The sequence below is a fragment of the Paraphaeosphaeria sporulosa genome, assembly GCF_001642045.1.
Source record: "Paraphaeosphaeria sporulosa strain AP3s5-JAC2a unplaced genomic scaffold CC84scaffold_5, whole genome shotgun sequence".
Classification (NCBI taxonomy): domain Eukaryota; kingdom Fungi; phylum Ascomycota; class Dothideomycetes; order Pleosporales; family Didymosphaeriaceae; genus Paraphaeosphaeria; species Paraphaeosphaeria sporulosa.
The window spans coordinates 1,492,191-1,513,276 of record NW_017253364.1 but is presented as its reverse complement, the minus strand read 5'-3'; the positions used below and the strand labels follow the sequence as shown (position 1 = coordinate 1,513,276).

The 21,086-nt window shown below is 56.3% G+C and overlaps 7 protein-coding genes across 7 annotated transcripts; 5 read left to right on the top strand and 2 right to left on the bottom strand.

The window, feature by feature from the left end:
* Window positions 1-279: 279 nt before the first annotated feature.
* Window positions 280-1,671, top strand: CC84DRAFT_1176001 (uncharacterized protein; the record flags this gene model as incomplete). Its single annotated transcript, XM_018180184.1, has 2 exons — window positions 280-928; window positions 998-1,671. The coding sequence occupies 2 exons, from the start codon at window positions 280-282 to the stop codon at window positions 1,669-1,671; spliced, it is 1,323 nt and encodes a 440-aa protein (XP_018036272.1).
* Window positions 1,672-2,745: 1,074 nt separating this feature from the next.
* On the top strand, window positions 2,746-3,264 carry CC84DRAFT_740378 (uncharacterized protein). Its single transcript, XM_018187252.1, has one exon. It carries the CDS (start codon window positions 2,805-2,807, stop codon window positions 3,063-3,065), a length of 261 nt encoding a protein of 86 aa, XP_018036271.1. The 5' UTR covers window positions 2,746-2,804; the 3' UTR covers window positions 3,066-3,264.
* Window positions 3,265-3,463: 199 nt separating this feature from the next.
* CC84DRAFT_1145626 (subtilisin-like protease) lies at window positions 3,464-4,959 on the top strand (the record flags this gene model as incomplete). Its single annotated transcript, XM_018176519.1, has 2 exons — window positions 3,464-3,784; window positions 3,857-4,959. The coding sequence occupies 2 exons, from the start codon at window positions 3,464-3,466 to the stop codon at window positions 4,700-4,702; spliced, it is 1,167 nt and encodes a 388-aa protein (XP_018036270.1). The 3' UTR covers window positions 4,703-4,959.
* A 740-nt stretch (window positions 4,960-5,699) lies between these two features.
* CC84DRAFT_1205572 (uncharacterized protein) lies at window positions 5,700-8,696 on the bottom strand (the record flags this gene model as incomplete). The annotated part of the gene is made up of 4 exons (XM_018181981.1): window positions 5,700-7,871; window positions 8,143-8,240; window positions 8,309-8,387; window positions 8,514-8,696. 4 exons carry the CDS (start codon window positions 8,694-8,696, stop codon window positions 5,700-5,702), a joined length of 2,532 nt encoding a protein of 843 aa, XP_018036269.1.
* Window positions 8,697-9,608: 912 nt separating this feature from the next.
* Window positions 9,609-12,415, bottom strand: CC84DRAFT_1119431 (uncharacterized protein). Its single transcript, XM_018175551.1, has 4 exons — window positions 12,245-12,415; window positions 11,742-12,186; window positions 10,249-11,635; window positions 9,609-10,198 (listed from the first exon to the last, which is right to left on the bottom strand). Exons 2-4 carry the CDS (start codon window positions 12,163-12,165, stop codon window positions 9,859-9,861), a joined length of 2,151 nt encoding a protein of 716 aa, XP_018036268.1. The 5' UTR covers window positions 12,166-12,186; window positions 12,245-12,415; the 3' UTR covers window positions 9,609-9,858.
* Window positions 12,416-12,704: 289 nt separating this feature from the next.
* CC84DRAFT_1119428 (uncharacterized protein) lies at window positions 12,705-14,868 on the top strand (the record flags this gene model as incomplete). The annotated part of the gene is made up of 5 exons (XM_018175550.1): window positions 12,705-12,777; window positions 12,821-13,246; window positions 13,293-13,576; window positions 13,667-14,308; window positions 14,371-14,868. The coding sequence occupies 5 exons, from the start codon at window positions 12,705-12,707 to the stop codon at window positions 14,419-14,421; spliced, it is 1,476 nt and encodes a 491-aa protein (XP_018036267.1). The 3' UTR covers window positions 14,422-14,868.
* Window positions 14,869-15,779: 911 nt separating this feature from the next.
* On the top strand, window positions 15,780-20,623 carry CC84DRAFT_1259235 (uncharacterized protein). The gene is made up of 3 exons (XM_018184894.1): window positions 15,780-17,076; window positions 17,126-19,740; window positions 19,790-20,623. The coding sequence occupies exons 1-3, from the start codon at window positions 16,185-16,187 to the stop codon at window positions 20,252-20,254; spliced, it is 3,972 nt and encodes a 1,323-aa protein (XP_018036266.1). The 5' UTR covers window positions 15,780-16,184; the 3' UTR covers window positions 20,255-20,623.
* The last annotated feature ends 463 nt before the right edge of the window (window positions 20,624-21,086 follow it).

The following is a 21,086-nucleotide window of genomic DNA, read 5'->3' as shown; positions in this document are numbered from 1 at the left end:
ACGCGTTCGACATGCATACCTCCTCTTGACATACGGACGGGCTCCAGTCTTTCTTATCTTCTATTCGTCTTTCTTCCCTCGTACCGTTCACCTTCTGCCGCACGGTCGGTTCTTCCATCTATTCATTCGCCATCGCCCGGAGCAAGGAGCAGGATTCTTTCGGACGGCTGTCGCACCCAGTATACAAGGGGAAAGCACAGAGCTAGGACACCAGATACCTATATACACAGACTTCGGACAGAGCCCACGCGCCCCAGACGATAATATCAACACGTCAAAATGCCTATGCCGACATTGTGGAAGTGGTCGCCACGACCAGAACAAACACTAGATGGCTCGCCGGCTTCGCAGAGCTCCTCGCGCTTCGGCGCCCTCCACTCCAACGTACGCTCCATGATCAACGGATCCTCGATATACTCGCGCTCGCCCACTCTCGGCGGAGACGCGAGTCCCAAAACACCCTTCATGGGCTTCTTTCGCCGCGACCACTCCCCACCCGCGCCCATCGACGTCCATGCCGCCAACGAGCCATCTCGAGACTCGAGCGACTCCCGCTCGCCACTCCATCCACAACATACAGCAGGCTCCTACATGCGGACTATCGCGCCGCTCCAGCACCCACAGGAACCACCAACCGTGTATCGCCGAAACTCAGATGTGCCCGACCGCCACCCCGCAGACGTCCAGCTCGACTACCGAGGCAGCGTCGACCCCGAGACGGAGGTCCTCAGCGACGAAGTCCAGCAGCGCCGCCGCCGCCGCCGCCACAGGCGGAGGAAGCACTCGCACCCACGCAGCCAGCGCGCATGGGTGCGTCGCAAGCACGAGAAGCGGGGCTGCATGCCGTTCGTGCGCGGGTCCGCCGCGCGCGGGAAGCTCATCGCGAGCATGATCTCAGGTCTTTTCCTCGCGACCGTGTTGGCAGTGTGTAAGTGTCTCCCTCCCATCCTTCCCTCTCTCCACCAACAAAACAAGACCTAACGAAGATGCAAAACAGACCTCGTCCTCGCCCTCACGCGCCACGATCTCGGGCAGGAAGTCCACGTCCTCTTCATCATGATCGTGCTCGGCACCACCATCTTCTTCTGCCATTCGCTGATCCGGTTATGCATGCTGATTCTGCACCCGCCCGTGGAGGACCCGGATCGGCCGAGCATCCCCAATATGAGCGCGCCGGAAGGCTTCGTACCCGTGCGCCCGATCCGCGTGCATCTCGCGCGCGACGAGGAGCTCGCGGATGCGTATGCGTCGTCTGACGATGAGGAAGCCGGGGATGAGCGCAGGGACAGAGAAGCTACCGCGGACGCAGAGAAAGGACCCAAGCTGCCACCGCCGGCCTACGGCCTCTGGCGCAGCAGCGTGCGCGTCGACCCGAATCTGCTGCACTGGCAGCGCGTCGAGTCATCTTCTGCACCGCCTCAGATCCCCGGCCGCGACTCACGAGGCTCGTCGCACACCGCGAGCAGGGCTGGGAGCGTGTCCGGTGCTGCTGTGGAGGCACCGCGGCCGCCGTCGTACATGTCGGACGACGGCGTGGGCTACGCTGTCGATGCGGCGCCGAGGAGTGTCGCGCCAAGCCACTCGGGTGTGAGTGATATCCATCCTGCATGGCGGCCGGGGTATGCGGTCAGTGAGGTGCCGACGGAGTGGCCGCGGGGGGGTCGCGCGTGAATGAAAAGCGGTGCTTGCGTTGCGGGGTTTGAGTTTATGTTGCATTGCGTCACTGAGCGTTTGGGCGTGTTGTATTAAAGTACTTCGTTGTGCATTTGTGTTTCTTGGGCATGTGTGAGGAAGGCGTCGGTGGGGGGTGGTGTGTAGGATAGGGGATGTGAAGGTCGAGCATATGGACTTTAGCGTAGAGAACAAAGCGCAGTAGAGTGTGTATGGGCTTCGATCGTGCTAAATGAGTGTGAGATAGACATGCTCAATGTGCTGTTCTATCCCAGTGTTACAGCCCGACAATCCAGGTCGCCTGTTCTAAGAGTTGGTCTCGCCAGCGGCAGATACACTGACGCCATCCTGAAGACTGAATAAATCCAAGAAACAGGACTGGCGGCGTAACGCAGATGTTTTGTAGTGGCTGTAGTCGCCGTTGTACATCAGGGTACGATCCACTAAGGCTTCACAACGCGCGTTCACGTGACGCAAGTAGCCCTTGGGCACTGGGGCGGCTGGGCATCCAGTCATCATGTCGTTAGTGGGGCCCAGAACTCCCTACACCACAGGTGTTCTCCATCAGTATAGACTAGTAAATTACTGTTTGTATCTTTGAAGAGTTCCCGATGCAGTGATATGATCGAACCTGTGTTTCCTGAACAGCCGAATGTCTAGTACATGGCGTTCAAAGTTTGTTTGTTTTGCAACGCGAAGCGACTTCCCTATAAGTAATGGGTAGAGTACCACAGCATGCATTGGAAATTGGGTTCCGCCCAGCTTAAGTAATGCATAAAGTAGCAGATTGACCTTCTCTTTCGGAGGCTCCGATTGTGCCAAGACTAACATGTATACCCGCGCCAGTATAAGCAGCTCTGATCCATTGGATGAGGCTCTGCCCAACCGCCGAAATTCATCTTATTCGTCGAGACGTGGTATGGCCCAAAATTGGGCGGCATGGTCGACATCGTGTACTCGATCCACTTCAACCCCCTGATTCGCTGCTCGGTAAATATTCCGCAACAGCGATCGCCTGCCACTTCTTGGCAGGACCGCCCACGCCGCCCTCACCCGCCCTCAAGCCTTGCCACTGCGGGTGCTTCATTCGAACCTCTCCACTTCTCATCCAATCTTTTCCTTACATTTAGCGGATGCCCTCCTCCGCTGCCTTGACTGATCCACTGCGGCTGGATGCTCGATCTAGGAAAGTCTTGACACTTACGCCATGCAGGAACGATCTCCCTCTGCCAAGCTCCCCTACGAGAGACGAAACGAAGCATACTGATCGCCCGAGATACTACATCCAGCCTATGGCTGTTTCTTTGCTCGCCTCCAGCCGCGCAAATTCATGCTCAGCGCGCCCAGCCCTCATTAGCCCGGAAGGGCCAGTAACAAGAGCAAACCAGCTTTGATATAGACATGTCCTCCTGCCTAAAAGAACGATGAAACACGCAAACAGCCTCTTGCGCCATCTCGCCGGGGCAATGCAGCTTCAAGCGACCCAGTCAGTTCAGCCTTGTAGTTAATTAGAACTCCACTGCATCTGTTTGTACATGCCAATCAGGTTTGCAACTGATTGCCCCGTCAGGTGATTCTGACGATCCCAAGGTCGACATCATGTCCTGGGGTAAGAGGGACATACTTCATAAATACCTGCCTGTTCCACTATGGATTTCTCTCCACCGCCTCTTTGAAGTACTTTCTGGTCTTTCCTGGCTAGTCCATCCATTCGTTCATTCACTCATTCATTTGCAATTGCCACTCGTTCTCTTCACACTCCGCTGGTCTCGAACCCTTGTACCTCAGGAAGATGTATTCATTCAAAACAGCCCTTGTTCTTGGAGCTGTACTGCCCGCAGTACTAGCGCAATTCAGCGCAAAGATCAATCGCATCCAGAATGAGAATACCATCGCGGGCTCATGGGTTGCTCGTATCGAGGAGAATGAACTCCTCGAGGGTGTTCTCTCTACTGTCCTAGACCTCGCTGGCATTGAGTTCAAGGAAACCTACTCCGTTGGCGGTGTCAAAGGCTTCACTTTCGACGGTGACGACTCCATTCTGGATATTCTCGAGAATCTGGGCGCCATCAAGTCTGTCGAGCCTGACTTCAAGATGTGGGCTTCCGTCCCCGTCGGCTTCCGCACCCCTGCTGCGGGCGTGTTTCCATTCGCCAACGGGACCAACGGAACTCTAGTCTCGCAGAAAGACTCCACGTGGGGCCTTGGTCGCATCTCTCATCGGGAATCTGGCGTGGAAGAGTACATATACGACAGCTCTGCTGGCGAGGACACTTACATCTATGTCATCGACACCGGAATCAACACTGAACACACCGACTTCGGCGGCCGGGCCACCATTGGAAAGAGCTTCATCGCCTCCTCCGACGGCGAAGACGACCAAGGCCACGGCACGCATTGCTCCGGAACCGCTGCTGGCACCAAGTTTGGCGTAGCCAAGAAGGCGAACCTCATCGGCGTGAAGGTCCTCGGCGCAGACGGCTCCGGCAGCAACTCTGGAGTCCTCCGCGGCATTGAATGGGCTGTTAACGACGCGACCGAGAAGGGCCACATCAACCGCACCGTCCTTTCCATGTCACTGGGCGGCCCCTTCTCCCAAACGACCAACGACGCGATCCAGTCCGCCGTTGAAGCGGGTGCCTTCGTCGCCGTCGCTGCTGGAAATGAAGGCGAAGACGCATCCAACTCGTCTCCCGCATCTGCGCCCCAGGCCTGCACTGTCGGCGCCATCAACGATCGCGATGCCATGGCCTCCTTCTCCAACTTCGGCGAGCTCGTTGATATCTTCGCTCCGGGAGAGGAGATCACGAGCGCGTGGATCGGCGGATCAACCGCCACCAACACTATCAGTGGCACTTCGATGGCGTGCCCGCACATTGCTGGCCTCGCAGCGTACCTCATTGGACTGGAGGGCCCGCGGTCGCCGGCGGAGCTGTGCGAACGCATCCAGTCGCTCGCTACGAAAGATGCCATCACGAACTCTGTTCGCGGCAGCCCGAACCTCATTGCGTACAACGGCAACGGCGCTTAGACGATGCGCTAATATTTCTTATTGTAATATGTGGCTGCAAGTCAGTCGTTTGGGAGTATGAGAATATGCACACGGTAATCTTGTACGACTCTGTAGGGCATCGCAATGATTGCCATGGCCACGTCGATATCGGCAAGGACTCGATGTGGTAGTGTCTTGTAATTTGTTCTGTGGCAGTCCGTGGTCATGATCATGCTATCGTATCAATCATATATCACTTTTGGCTCGTCCACCTTTCTTTTCAAACAGGATCCTACGATGCACCCATACATCCCAGTCTATAACCAAACCCAAATTCAAGTAATCTCTGTATGCGATCATATTATCGCTGTCAAGTGCTGAATGCATATAGCACAAGGAAGACAGCGGTAGTAGTGTTGTGAGACTCCGCCAAAAGGCCTCCGCGCCATCAGCGACGGTACGGACTTGATCCATGGAGTCGTCTTCGGGCTGTTTCCGAGGGCTTTTGAAGCGGGCTGAACCTGCCAGGCTTGATTTAGGACTCACACATAGATGCGCCGAGTGCTGCTTTCCATTAAACGCTGTCGTTCTTGACATCTTTGATTATGCATTCGCACACTGCTACAGTAAATGCTGAATGGAGACGAATCCAAGAGATCGTTTTTCAGGTCTGTAAGATTAACCCTTGGATGCATGCGTATCCAGCGGATCGCGAACGATAATGTTAGTCACATTGGTCAGAAGAGCGGCCATGTAGGCAGCTGCGCTCATAGACGCATTGCCATCATACCAGTGGTTGCTCTTTAGGGTCGATTGCCGTCTTGCTTGCTACAACTGTGAAGTACGTGCAGTAAATACGGCTCAACGCGTAAAGAGTCAATGCGTCTGGCTTCAATGTCTGAAGAGGAGAGAAGTTGGAGAATTTAGGCAAGAGATACGATGAGTAGCAGTTATATTCTCGAACCCACCAAGAAGCATCCGTACTGGTCCACGGTAAGGATGACCCTAGCAGTAAAAGCAACGGGCGACACTACTTCTACGATCCTTCCGGCGTCGGCGTATCCCTCTCCTCGATACTCGGCAGCGAGCTTCTCCTACTAGCTCTTCTCGGCTTCTTCCTCTGGTCCAGGGCCCTCAACTGCATACTCGTCGGCGAAGGAACCAAAGGCTGTTGCGGGGTCCTTTCTTGACGCGAGTTATTCCCGGGAGCAGCAATACTCGATAGCCTCTGGATGAGCGGCACATTATCGTTGACTTGATCACAAGCCCACGGCCTGCCATACTGGCCTATGTCCATCTCGTCTTCGTCTTGATAAGGGGCTCTCGTGGTGTGGCCGCGGTCATGCTCGAACACTCGAGAAACGCGGATGGGATCCGCTTCGTTGAGAGTGCGAATTGTTCTTTTCTGGCGTCGAGCGGAGAATTCGTTCTCGGAAGGCTCTGGAAGAGTCACGTCTAAACGGCCTGCGTCATCGGAGCTCCGGCTCGGTCTAGGACTCGTTCTCAGGCTACCCCCTACACCGGATGTGTAGATACTTCCGGCCCAGATAAGTTCATTGTCGTCGTAGGCCACCAAGTCATGACCAACCACTCGTAAGATGGGCTTGATCTCTTGCTCCGCTCCAGCCTGGGCCAATATGGGAGCACCCAATGCTTTCCCCGTCTCAAGTGGTGACAAAGTAACGTATCGATCGAGCTGCCACCATCCCCAGGACAGTGACAGAGCGGCTACCATGCCCAACACCATTACTGCAACCGATGCGGCCAGCCAGTTGAAGTTCGTAACGTACCAAAGCTCTTCGCCCGTGTACGTCATGATAAGATGCTGCCGGTCTTGCCGGTCTTTTCGTTGCTTGGCAACAGCTCGCGCAGCTCGGAACGTGTAGGTCAAAATCCGGCCCATCACGTATTTTGTTGGAGACTCCCACAGCAACGGGCAGTACTTGACGACGTTCTCTGGATACTTCGAACCTGGAACAACTCCAATGTTGGCAAAAATGTCGGCGTAGAAAGCATTCAGATCTTTTCCAACTGACGGGGCGTATCTTGCTGGTTTTCTTTCTTTCGGAAGATCCAGAATGCTTTTCGTAGCATAGATCGGTCGAAGAGCATCCAGGAGGCCTCGCAACGCACTTGACGTGCCGTTGGCATTCGAACTGTTGGATATGACGATGGGACCTTCAATGACGCCGACTATGTCAGGTATGATCCTGTTGTCTTGGATGTTGATCGGATACTGCATGATAGCTGGTATCATGCCGTAGGTCTCAACAGTCACCGTCGCGATGCAGTTGTCGTCAACAGCTGATACAAACCGAGATTCCAGGAACAGTATTGGCACACCAAAGTCGCTGTTGATGCTGAGGTCGATGCTGAAGAGTGTCTCGTTCAAGTTGGCTGGGTCAAGCAAGTTCAGAGTTGTGGATCTTGTGGTGTTCCAGAGATTTAAACCAGCTGCTTTGACAAGGCCCCGGCATATCCCATTTTTAGGACAGAGAGGATTCGTCGCATTGCTTGTGGTGAGGTCATCGCCGAGGAAGACTGCTTGGCTCGTAGAAATTCCGTTGCTCTGGAAAACTCCTTCCAAATTGAACCAGCCATCAGGGATCTCAGACGCGATGTCCATATTCAAAGTTACATCTCTTGTGGCTTCATGGAGCTCTGGTCGTGTCGCTTGCTGTAACATCGGCCCTATCACAAGCTTCGTCGCAAGAACGAGCAACGCAGCCACCGCAACCCTCCTTGCCTGCCAGCCTGCCAGAAATGCTGGGATGAGATTTTTCAGGGACGCTCCTTCGTACACAAAATGGAGACGCTCGAGTGTGGTACCGTGTGCAATGCATCTCCACCAGATGACAGCGACGCCGGTGGAGAAGAGCGCTCCCAGAGCGATTACATATACACCGGCGAGTGTTGCGAGCCAAACGGCCGGTCTGATCTTCCATGCTTGGATAGGATCTTCGTGCGAGACCAGCAGTATACCGACTGTTCCTGAGATGCATGCGACCAAGATCGATAGAAGGGACAGCACTAGCAACGGCTGCTTGTGTGTTGACCGTGCCCCGGGATTAGCGCCGTAGGGTTTGATGGATTCCTGTGAAGGCGGACCTAGCAGCGTCCGAGACGAGTTGCCCGCCATGGTCGTGGGGCGAGCTTCGCGCAAGGCATTGTTGGGGTTAGCATCGTGAGAAGGTGCGCAGCGCCATATCTAGTCGCATCGAGCCGGGGTTGTAGCCTCGATCGACTAGGCAGCGGCCGGGCTGAGTAGCCCGTGTCTGCAGCCACAAAGAGGCTCATCATTCGAATATAGACCATGTGTTGTGGTTGAAGCTGCGCTTGAACACCAATGATGGACCTTTCTATATCTCCTTCGGCGACACTAAGATATGTGTTCGGCGTCCATGTCCAGGACAAGCAGCAGCTGTGTCCATGATGCGGCTCGTCATTTGCACAACAGACTAGGAGGGCTGGGAGCGTACGTTCACAGGGCTGAGGACAGCTTGGAAGAGGGGCATCCAGCTGAGAGGGCAATAGGCTGTCACTGGACCAGCGCCGTTTACAGCAGGAGCCCAATTACCTCAAACATCAAAGTGTTCAGAGCCTCTCGAGGCGCGGGATGTAGCCGCACTCTCTCCAGAGACGCACAATCATCCACAAGGGCCCCCAGATGGAATCTGGCTTCAAGTGTAGCCCACCTGCACCATTTCTCTCGAAGGCTTGAGAGCTATTACCTCGTTATTCCAGCATCAGCACCCTCAAGAATGGGAATTAAAAGACCCCTCCATAGCGATTCGCACCCAAAATAGGCCGCGTCGGCGCACGATGCCCGATGTGCAGAATGCCCTCTCACAGGCCCGCTTTCCTCGTATCGCTCGTAACCGAAAGCGTGGCGGCGGTCGGGGCCAAGTCGACGCGAATCACGACGATCCGCATCAATGGCACCCATGGATTGTTCTTCGTAAGCATGAGCATCGATGTGGCGTGCTATCGAGATGATGTTAGAGCGTTGGAGGAGTATCGGTCGTTCGCTCATGGGGTACGAGCGCCAAGCCACCAATCAGCATCAACCATACCTTCCGGAGCCTCTGGCTTAAGTCGCACACTATTGACTCCGCTCCTGAGCAGAATCTCCATTAGACCAAGCATAGTCGCTGCTTTTCTCCCACCATATTCGACTACCATTATCGTGAGGCTGACCAGACGCCGGGACTAACCAGGTCACGTGCCCGAGGTCCATCTTGGCCCAGAATCGACACTTGTAGGAAGCACCGTTGTGTCGCTTCCATCAATCTGCCACTTGGAAGACACTAGACATCTCCTCAGTCCATATGTGTGGCCACACCAAGCCAGTGGTGATTTGCGATTATGTATTCCTTTTATCGGGAGCCCACCAATGATCCAACACCTCTCCCTTCAACCTCTATCAGAATCGAGAAAAGTCGCGAGACATCCAAATGAGCTCAAAGCGTGACTCTCCACGTGACCCTGCCCATAATTTTCTCTGGTTGTTCTCATTGAAAAGGGGAAAACAGTTTCAATATAAGAGGCTTGCTTCGGTTGGCGCTTTGCACTGTTGAAGTGCGGGCATCGACACTCACTACCGGCCATAACGACTTTGACAATTTACATCACATTTATCTCGCCCTAGATACCTGTATACAATCTTATGAAGTCGTTTCAGTGACATCTTACGCCTCCTTCACCACCAGCCACAGATCCATCTTCAACCCACCCAAGCCTGTGCTTCGGCTATAAAGGTAACCAGCATGGATTCAGCATCTCTCGCCAGGATCCGTTTCGAGCATTCCTTCGGTTAATCCGTAGTGTCTAGCAAGTGTATATTTTAGCGCCTAAACCCCAATAGTACGACGAGCCACAAGTACCTTCGTTAGCTTGAGAATCGTGTTATGTAGATACACCGTCGGGGTGCAGGTATTATAGTTTTGTGCTATGGTACGGCGAGAAGAGGAACACATGATTGACAAGACACGTTTCTCACAACAATTTAAAAATCCATCTCCAAAGCCGCAGCCGTTCTGTTGTACATCCTACATGCAACCAATCCGTTCGGCCAAGTGAAGTCCCTAGCGCAACGCAGGACCTTATCCAGCCAGCCTATTCCATCCCAACCCCCAAAATCAATCCGAGAAAGACACCTTTGCCATTCGTTCACACGCCCAATACCCTTCAGCTCCCTACGACACACCACCAAACCTCTCTGTCCGTCCCCCCCTAAAGCTCCGATAAAAATCCTCAGTAGGATCGCTGCCAAGCCCGCTCCACCCATTCGCCCCGGCGCGCTGGCCCTCCCTCTGCGCCTGCTCAATTTTCTGCTGCAGCTGCACAGCGCCCGAATCGATGAGCTGGAGCTGCGCAAGCTGGCTGTTGAGCACGCGGACGACCTTGGTGAGCGGGTCGTCGGGCTTGCCAGACTTGCTGAGCGTCTGGGATGTGGTGTTGATCTCCTCGATCATCTCGGTGAGGTCCTTGTTGAGCTCGTTGAGGCGGTCTTGCAGTTTCTCGGCGAGCTTGTAGCTGGGGGTCATTAGCAAATGTCGGTCAAGAGATAAAGAAAGTTGACTTACGTTCGCTCGCGCTCTTGGTCAGGTCCGCGCAAACTCTCTGCTCGGCCGCCGACGCCGTGGATCTGCATCATCTGGTCGATCTCCTTCTCGTACTTGTCCAAGAAGTGATCCAGCTCGGCCTGATTGTCCTCAATGTGGGTCAGATGCTTCTCAACTTCCTGCGCATCACGCTCTGCCTGAAAGGTCTTTGAGTAGAGTGACTTGACCTTGTCCGAGTTCTCCACCAAGGCGCGGTCCCATTTCGCCACTGTGTTGGCCTGAGCCTGGAACTCTTTTTGGTACTTGGACAGATCGGAAGCCCAGCGGGTGATGATTTCGTCCATTGACTTGTTCTTGAGACGCGACTGTGCAGAAGGTGCCGGCCCTGCAGTTGAGGTTGCGAAGCCGGTCTTGGATGCGTCTCCAGAAGCCCCTGATGCAGCACCAGGGGCGCTCGCGGTTGGGGCAGCGGTTGATGTGGCGCCTGGTGCAGATGAAGCTGCGGTAGAGGCTGCCGGCTTGTTGAAAAGTGAAGGGGCTGCTGTGCTTGTCGTTGTGCCACTCGGTGCTCCAGTTGATGTGGCACTAGGAGCGGGTGCTGCGCTGCCTTTGTTGAACAGAGAGAAGTTAGACGTGGCCGAAGTTGCACTCGGTGCAGCTCCAGACGAGGGTGCTGATGTTCCGGTCGCAGCTTGTGACGCTGGTTTCTGCCCTCCAAGCCCGGAGAACAGGGATGATCCGCTTGTCACTGCCGGTGTTGCAGGCGACGAGCCTACCGAGGTCGCTGCGGGCGTCGCAGGCGTCATTCGACTGAACAAGGAATTGCTAGAGCTCGAGGTTGCCGCCGGGGCGGCGGTGCCAAACATGTTCGACGTGGTGGAAGGCGTATTACCGGTGGACGCTGGTGCGGATTTGTCTCCCCCAAGGCTGAAAGATGGTGTCTTGGTTCCTCCTAAGCTAAGCGCGGGCGTAGCACTCGCGGCTGGCTGAGAGGAAGCAGGCTGCCCGAATCCGAAGGTTGGTTTGCTGGCCGGGGTAGCTGCAGGTGTTGTGCTACCAAGACTGAACAAAGAACCTTGGGCTGTCGCTTGCGGCGCTGCACCACCGGCCGGCTGCGCAGGCATGCTCTTGTTCGCATCCTTGGATGCATCTTTGTTGCCAAACCCACCGAAAAGGTTGCCTGCTGGTTGCGCGGGAGTCGAGCTAGGGGCCGCGCTGCCAAAGAGGCTCGGTGCGGAAGACGTGGTTGCGGGCTTCGCAGCGCCGCCGCCGAAGAGAGACGAAGCATTGCCTGCGCCCGAGCCCGCTTGGCCAAACAAGCTACTGCCTGGCGGGGGTCCTGCGGGTGTTGTCGAGGGGAGAGAGAAGGTCTTGTTCGGGGCGGGCGTTGCAGCGGGCGTGGACGATTCTGCAGTCACGTTAGCATTCGCGCACCAATAACCCTTGACCGATGGTATTGTCCATAGTTCCGGATGTGTCAGGTCAGGTACGCCTGCCAAATGTCGTCGACATACCTGCGGGCTTGCCAAACGCGAACGACGGTGCCGTTGCCGTGGTTCCTCCCGTTGATGCGCCAGAACTTCCTGTAGCAGCCCCGCCAAAGAGCGATGGCTTCCCTGCTGCCCCAGCATCGCCACCTGTCTTTCCGAACGAGAAGCCTCCCGAAGCCGGCTGCGATGCGCCGGGCGTAGCCTGCGCGTTTCCGAAGAGGCTGGGCTTGTTGGCAGCGGGCGTGCTGGACGCGCCTCCGAACAGATTGCCTCCCGAGCTCGCAGCGCCGCTGCCGAAGAGAGGCGGGGCTCCACCTGGTGTGCTGGTGCCCGAATTGGTGTTATTCGCGCCGCCGAAGAGGCTCGATGGGCCGGGAGTCGCTGCACCGCCGCCGAACAGAGGCTTGTTCGGCGTGCTGCTGCTGTTGGTTCCGAAGTTGAACGCCATGGTGCGCGAGCTTTCAGCTTCTGCTTGCACCCTGTGAGCTTCGTGTTGAGGTCGAGCTGAGGTCGAGCTGTTTACCTACTTGTATTGTGCCAGAATGCGCTTTGTATAGGCAGCGATGCTTGAGACCAGGCGCAACTGTACAGTCAACGCAAGATGTGCAACTGGCTGGTCGCGCTCGAGATCGCGTACGGGAGCGTGGACTCAGTTGCTGCGACAAATTAACTTTCTGCAGCGTCACGGTCGCGCTGCAGCTCCAAAGTTTGGATCTCCACACGGAAAGCACGAGCCACGCCGGTGAATTGTCGGTCCGCCGCGCGCTTGCCTGAGCTCTAGAACGTCCCCCGCTGCCCGTTGCCAACTACGAATGCCTGCGACTGGGCGGCGTCGTTTCTAGATTACGCTTGGATATCTGCACGTACTACTCAGTCCTCTCACCGCCGCTGTCTTCACCTCATCTCTTTCCTTAGCCGTCCCCTGAGCTTCACGACCAGCTCCCTCTATTTCAGCTATTGTCTAAGCACCTTTCGCACTCAGTCGCCATGGCCGACGAACTGGCCCCTCCGCGCAAGAGCACCGAGCTGGAGGACTCTGGCACCAAAGATTTGGGCAAGCGTCAAACTTTCGTTCCAACCACATGTGTCTAACTAGTGTACAGCCGCCGAGTCGTCCAGTGACGAGCACTTTTCCGACGCTTCTGAAGGCCGCGTTGAGAAGCCCGACCGATCTACTGCCACGTCGCCTATCCCCGTCACCCGCGTGGAGCGCGTGGACGATGAGCCCAGCTATGGCGAGGTCCCAGGTACCGAGGCCTACAACAAGCGCACCCAGGATGCAGTTCCGGACGAGGTCGAGATCGTGCCTGAGGGCCAGCGCAGCCGCAGTGCTTCCAGGGTCAGCATAAGTGACCGTCCGTACACCCCGGGAGGTACTCAAATCCCCAAGACGGTGGTCGAGAAGATAGACCCAGACACACCCAGCCACGGTGATGTCCCCGGCACGCTGGCCCATGACCTTCGTGCTGCAGATGCTGTCCCTGATATTGTGCTGAAAGCCCCAGAGCCTCCAGAAAAGGCACCCGAGGGTACGTAAGGCGAGTTTTCTTTCTCCCTACGTACGATTGACCGAAGAAGGGACGCCAACCGCCTCCATAAGCAGATCTCCCATGAGCTCCGGCAGCGAAGACGACGACAACGCGGACGACCGAGATGCCTCTGCGGCTGATGTCACGGATGGTGCATCGGAAAATGACGACGATGGGTTTGGCGACGATTTCGACGACTTTGAGGAGGGCGGGGAAGGGGACGATTTTGGGGATTTCGATGACGGGTTTCAGCAAGGCGAGGAAGACGCCGAGACTACATTTGACAAAGCCCCAGAACAGCCCTCTATTCCCGCCCCTTCTATGGGCCCTGTAAGTGAGAAATATTCAATCCCTGGTCTACAGTCTACTGCAGTTCCTGTCCCACAGTGATGGATTGGCTGACGGCGTTTATGCGTGTAGCCTGTGCTTGATTTCGAAGACCTCGCTACCCTTGAAGAGATTGCCATTGCTACCCAGCCCTACATTGATGAAATCTACCCATCCCAGAAAGAGATACCCAGCATCACTACGAACCAAGCTGCGCTCCGCTCAATCTTCCTGTCGGAGCGGAGCGAGTCACTGTGGTCCCAGCTTGTGGCGCCACCTCCACTCCAGCCGCCTGACTGGGTCCGTTCGCGAATACGGCGGCTGTTCCTGGTGTCGCTGGGTGTGCCTGTCGATCTTGACGAGATCTTACCAGCATCGAAACAGAAAAAGTTGGTCCTTCCGTCGATACACATCCCTGGCGAGAAATCGCCAAGACCTTCAGCAGATAGCCGGAATGGGGCATTGGGTAGGGTGAAGAAGGAAAATGCCTCATCGACGTCGGTAGATTCATCAGCTTCCAAGTCTGGGAAACGGAAAGGGCCGCCGCCGCCGCCTCAACTAGACATCAGCTCTACAACTATGCTGTGCTCGACCACGGATGCTGCGCTAGGGAATTTCACAGACCAGGAGCTGCAAGCCCACGTGAAACGGCTTGAAGAACTCAAGGAGCGGGCGAACGAGGTGTTTGACTACTGGCAGAAGCGTATGGAGAGTGCACTGGGAGACAAGGACGCTGTAAGCATGCATGGGTTTTCCGACCATGATCGAGCGCACGCTAACCGCCTTCTCACGTCCAGTTCGAGCAGGTTATCGAGAGCTTGGTCGCGCACGCCAAGAAGCTGAGGTGAAGAGGAGTTGCCGACTTTTGTCCTTGTGGCACGAATTGCCAAAACAACGGTTCAGGCCCAAGCTGGGCGCTGGCAGCCCACCGCTGGCGACGGATGCGGACAGAACAGGCATGCTCCCAGGTGGTGATGACAGGGCTAGCCCGGGAAGCCACGTGTCGGCAGCCACACGTGACGGAGAAATTCACAGGCAGGATAAGGCCGACGCCGAGCTTATAACGGCTTCGGCTGGCTGTGAGTTTGTTAGGTGGGGACGGCTAGGGCCAGCGATGCCGTAGCGGCTTGGACATGGTTGCGAGGTGGTGCGGTGGGGCAGCGTATAGACAGCGTGCTCGCGACAGGCTCGGTTCGCCAGACCGTTTGTACTATGTAAACCTCTGGTGAGCGCATAGTCGGGCGGGCACGACGCTGCGCTCGAGAAACGGACTACAGTTGAAACTGAGGTGCATGATGATCGGGACGCCCCAATCTCCACGGTGTCTGTCGTGAATGTCGATCAAACAGGGGCGCTTTGACGACGCCCGCACGGTGAGGGTGCCTCCCTCCTCTGGGGTCGCGGAGGACAAGGGCGGAATTCGACGGCGTCCCAAAGCGGACAGGATGGCTGCTGCACACCTGCCCGAGCCAAGTCGGGATCGCTCCGCGACGCCGGACGGAGAGGAGCGGAGCCACTCGGCACGAGGGTGCAATTTCTCACGAAGTCAGGGTCCTGGGTAGCGTCACGACGGCGGCGCTTCGTCTGCTGTAGAGCCCGCTCTTCTGCTGCATCAAAGGGTGGAAAGGTGGGCAGCTCGCCCGCCGTTATTTGCCCCCTCCTATTCTTGTGCATGCCGCGGACGCGGGCGTGCCGGGCTAGCAGCCATCGCCGAGCAGCCGTTCGTCCAGTCCAGCACCACGCGCTACGCAGGGCCCCATGTGACCGCATCGCACCCAGCAGGCAGCGCGAGTCCGACGGCCTGGCAGAAGCAGATGCGATCGCTCGCTCGTGCCTCTGCGCGCCTGTGCTGCTGTCTTGCCCTGAGGAAGGATTCGGGACCCGGCGCCCATTACATCACCGGGCGCGGGCCTCGCGCGCCCGCCGCGTGCAGTGGTAGCGCTCTGGCATGCGAGATGAATGGCTGTCTAGCGGCGCCCTGTTTGGGCACACAAAGCCAGCCAGCACCCCGTCCTCTGCGCCACCTGGGCGGAACGCGCTGGCAGGCTAAGCTCCGAGGCCTGCAGCAGCGACCTCGTTAGATGGGCAGGAAGGGCTCAAGTGCTCGCTAGGACCAGGTAGCGCAGCAGGGCGACGACAGCTTTGTACAAAGATTATCGCCGATCAGCCTGCATGCTGCTCCGCATCTCACTGCCCGCCGCGAGCCTGCTTCTCGAGTGTTTCCTGTTTCTGCTTCTCTCTCTCTCTCTCTCCCTCTCTCTTTCTCGACCTTCTCTTGCATCCTGCTCCCGCGCCTGCCCGTGACCCCGTGAAGCAGGCTGCATGGGCCTGGGTTCATTGATTCCATCCTTTTGCCGCGATTCGCCCTCTTGCCAGCCGACCCCTACCCCTAGCACCCACGCCAACCTCTTTGATACGCGCGGGGGCCTCCTGGCCAGAGCCTACATCGACAGCCCTCTTCGGCGACGACAGCAGCACAACATACCCGCCGTCTCGCCGGCCCGTTCTTCTGCTTTCCCACCGTCGACGCCGCTGTTTGCGAGAGACTGAGCGTCGTGCTGCTGTTCCCCATGCGCCGCGGATAGCACATCCACCTCCATTCGCTTCCGCGATGACCACCGAAACCTACACAGGGCTGACAGCCTTTGTCAAGAACCTCGCCCGATCGCACGACCCGGGGCTCGATGCCTCCTTCCGCGCCCAGATCGCCGCGAATGACGCGAAGCAGAGTCCCGTGGTCCTCGCCGGCCCGGATGACTCGCCAGAGAAGGCTGCCCTCGAGAGGGAGCTCGCCGCTCTTGCTGCCCGCGTGCAGTACCTCGAGGCCAAGGCCAACGTCGTAGACAACCACACATTCCCCATGACCCCCGGCGAGCCTACAAACGCACCGCTCATGTACGCTCCTTCCTCCGCCCCTGCCACCCGCAATGGCGGGGCCCCCGACCGCCGCGGATCCGAAAAGCGAGCCACCTGGGTCAGCAACTGGCTGGCTGCGAAGCAGGACAGCGGCGACTCTGACCAGCCCGCCGCTGCGCTCACCGAAGAGCAGCTCAACTACTTGCGGGACCACCTGAACAAGCAGGCCGACCAGATCAAGAACCAGCGCGAGCACATCGACAACCTCAGCGCCGAGGTCAACAAGCAGCTCAGCAACCAGAACACGGCATTCGCACATGGCATCGAGGACATTGGCGCTCTCAAGCGAGAGCTTGGCAAGCACCAGCAGGCCAACTTGGCCTTCCAGAAGGCGCTGCGGGAAATCGGAAGCATTGTCACAGCTGTCGCTATGGGCGATTTGAGTAAAAAGGTTCTGATTCACGCGAAAGAGATGGACCCCGAGATCACCCTATTCAAGCGCACCATCAACCGCATGGTGGACCAGTTGCAGGATTTTGCTAGTCAGGTCACGTTCTTGGCCAAGGAAGTCGGAACCGAGGGCAGACTTGGTGGCCAGGCAGATCTCCCCGGCGTCGATGGTATTTGGGCTGAACTTACCGATAGTGGTACGTCTTTCGACTCCCTCGTTCTGGCCAATGCTAACGCGCGACACAGTGAACGTCATGGCGAAGAACCTCACCGAGCAAGTGCGTGAAATCGCGATCGTCACCACCGCTGTGGCGCACGGCGATCTGAGCAAGAAGATTGAACGACCCGCAAGAGGAGAAATTCTGCAGCTACAACAGACAATCAATACCATGGTGGACCAGCTGCAGTCGTTTGCAACCCAGGTCACCAAAGTCGCCAGAGATGTCGGTACCGAGGGCAAGCTGGGTGGTCAGGCCGAGATCGCCGGAGTCAAGGGCATGTGGAACGAGCTCACGGTCAACGTGAACGCCATGGCCCAGAACCTTACAACGCAAGTCAGAGATATCGCACAAGTCACAACTGCTGTCGCTCAAGGAAACCTCACACGGAAGGTCGAAGCCGAATGCAAAGGCGAGATCCTGGAACTGAAGAACACGATCAACTTGATGGTAGACCAACTGCAGCAGTTTGCGCATGAAGTCACCAAGATTGCCCGAGAGGTCGGTTCGGAAGGTCGACTCGGTGGTCAAGCTACCGTGCACGGTGTCGAAGGAACGTGGAAAGACCTGACTGAAAATGTGAACGGTATGGCCATGAATCTCACTACGCAAGTGCGAGAAATTGCCGAAGTCACAACCGCTGTCGCTCGAGGAGACTTGAGCAGAAAGGTCAAGGCCGAAGTCCAGGGTGAGATTCTGTCTCTCAAGATTACCATCAACACCATGGTTGACCGTCTGAACACATTTGCGCAAGAAGTGAGCAAGGTGGCTCGTGAAGTCGGCACTGACGGTATACTGGGCGGCCAAGCACAGGTCGACAATGTGGAGGGCAAGTGGAAAGATCTGACCAACAACGTCAACACTATGGCCCAAAACCTTACTCTGCAAGTGCGAAGTATTTCCGAAGTTACCCAAGCCATTGCCAAGGGTGACATGAGCCGAAGAGTCCACGTCGATGCAGAGGGTGAAATTCGGCTCTTGAAGGACACTGTCAACGACATGGTTACGCGTCTGGACGACTGGTCGCTAGCTGTGAAACGCGTTGCTCGTGATGTCGGTGTCGATGGAAAGATGGGTGGGCAAGCCGACGTTCAAGACATTGACGGACGTTGGAAGGAAATCACCACCGATGTCAACACTATGGCCCAGAATCTGACGTCACAAGTGCGTGCATTTGGCGACATCACCAATGCAGCTATGGAAGGCAAGTTCACGCAAATCACCGTCGAAGCATCCGGTGAGATGGACGAACTGAAGAGGAAGATCAACCAGATGGTGGCCAGTCTCAGGGAGAGTATCCAGAGAAACACTGCTGCGAGGGAAGCTGCCGAGTTGGCGAACAAGACGAAGTCCGAGTTCCTTGCGAACATGTCGCATGAGATCCGCACACCTATGAACGGCATCATCGGCATGACCCAACTCACCCTCGACACAGACCTTACCCATTCGCAGCGCGAAATGCTGACCATTGTCCATAACTTGGCTGGTCAGCTCTTAACGATTATCGATGATATCCTGGATATCAGTAAGATCGAAGCGAATCGCATGGTCATGGAAGAGATTCCGTTCTCGTTGCGAGGTACCATCTTCAATGCTCTCAAATCTTTGTCCACAAGAGCAAACGAGCGGAAACTCAATCTCGCTTACGATGTATCGTTCGACGTGCCTGACTACGTGGTCGGTGACTCTTTCAGGTTAAGACAGATCATCCTCAACCTAGTGGGCAACGCTATCAAATTTACTGAGCACGGAGAAGTCAAGGTCGCTATCTCCATGGCTCAAGATGAACAGGAGACTGGCCAATACGTCTTCCAATTTGCAGTGTCGGACACTGGCATAGGGATCCATGGCGACAAGCTTAATCTCATTTTTGATACCTTCCAGCAAGCAGACGGATCAACAACCCGAAAGTTTGGTGGCACTGGCTTGGGTCTGTCCATCTCGAAGCGACTCGTAACGCTTATGGGTGGAAGGATGTGGGTCACATCGGATTACGGAAAGGGAAGTGTGTTCTATTTCACCTGCAAGGTCCGTGCCGGAAACCCAGATCTCAGCGCCCTTCAGCAACAAATAGCTCCCTACAGCAAGCACACCGTGCTGTTCGTAGACCAGGGCCATACCCGATTCTCCGAACAGATCGAAACCCATCTGAAGATGCTCGACCTTGTGCCGATTGTTATCAGCTCCATAGACGAAGTACCAATTCCAGAGAAGCCTACTGCGGACATGGGCTTCGACTGCGTTATCGTCGACAACGAACAGACGGCAAGGGAGCTGCGCAACGCCGAGCGTTTCAAGTATATTCCGCTGGTAATGCTTACGCCTCGCGTCTCAATAAGCCTTCGGTCAGCACTCGAGAACGGTATCTCGAGCTACATGACCACGCCTTGCTTGCCAATCGATCTCGGCAACGCACTCATCCCAGCGCTCGATGGTCGAGCAGCACCACTGGTGTCGGACCACTCAAAGTCATTCAGCATCCTGCTCGCTGAAGACAACGCAGTCAACCAGAAGCTCGCCGTCCGCATTTTGGAGAAATACCATCACCGGGTCACCGTGGCCAACAACGGTCTCGAGGCCTTCGAGCACATTCAAAAGAAACGATACGACTGTGTTCTCATGGACGTGCAGATGCCCGTCATGGTAAGCCCTCTTCCCCTTTTCATTGCCACCCAATCTAACATGATCCCAGGGTGGATTCGAAGCAACAGCCAAGATCCGCGAATGGGAGCGCGACAACGCCATCCCCTCGACCCCCGTGATCGCCCTCACCGCGCACGCCATGGTCGGCGACCGCGAGAAGTGCCTTGCCGCCCAAATGGACGACTACCTTAGCAAGCCGCTTCGCCAGAACCAGCTCATCCAGACGATCCTCCGCTGCGCGACCATGGGTGGCCACCTCTACGACCATGAGCAGCGCCACAGCATGGAACACATGGCTGCGCCGGACCTGTCGCTGCCCTCCTCGGACGCGCACTCGCCCAACGGCACGCCGTCCAAGGGCCCGCACCGGCGGCCGCATCTTGAAGCGCGGGGGTTCACGGAGCGCGGAGGTGGTGGAGCCGGGTCGCCGAGCCTGCTTGCCGCGGATCAGAGCGATCCAGTAGATAGAGTAAGTAAACGGATCAAACTCAAGCGTGGATGGGAGTGTATATAATGCACACGCTAGTCGTCATTTCAAAGAAGAGATTGCTGATTCGTGGCTAGCAGCTTTTGCTACGGAGTCATAGCAGTTAGGATCTGAGAGGTCTACAGGATTTGAAAGTGTGATTATGGGTGGCAGGAGGAGATAGACAATGTTTGTCAGCGAAATCTGTGTGCTTTTGCGGATACCCCGGGTCGAATCGGATGAATGGAATCAAAGCGGAGAGTGAAACGGCGGAAGCCGAGCTCCGCTTTCTCACTGAGTGAGCTAGGAGGGACGAGAATTGGCATTTCTTATGCAACATTGTTCTGGCGTTTTGGCTCTGCTTTCTCCTTGCTGTTTTGGTCTTGCTGCACGCGCGTATCGTTCGTTCTTCGCGTTTTTTTTTTTGTTTTTTTTTTGTTTTTTTTCATATATCTCTACAGAGTGTCTTTGAGGAAACAGACGGCATGGGCGAGATGGAAGATGGGTACTGCATCTAGTGGCGTTATGTGTGGATTTGGTCCCTCAGGATAGGACGAGAGTGCCAATCGAGGGCTACGACTGAAAAGAATCATGCGCGCATGGACGTGACGTCGGTGACAACTCAAGACTTTGCTACACTATGCTTCAATCTATCTCCCTCCTGTACAGCTAGATAATCCAAAAGACGCCCGCGCAAGCTTCGAGTATCCCCCCTGAGGCTGGCCGTGTGCTCATGCGAGAGGAACTCGGTACCTCCCTCCCCCACGTGTGCGTGACAGTTGCACGCTTACTTTCCGTATTTGGCGGCGTCTTCGTCCAAGGTGCGCTTTCCGTACTTGGCCGCGTCCTCGTCCAAGGTGCGCTTTCCGTACTTCGCGGC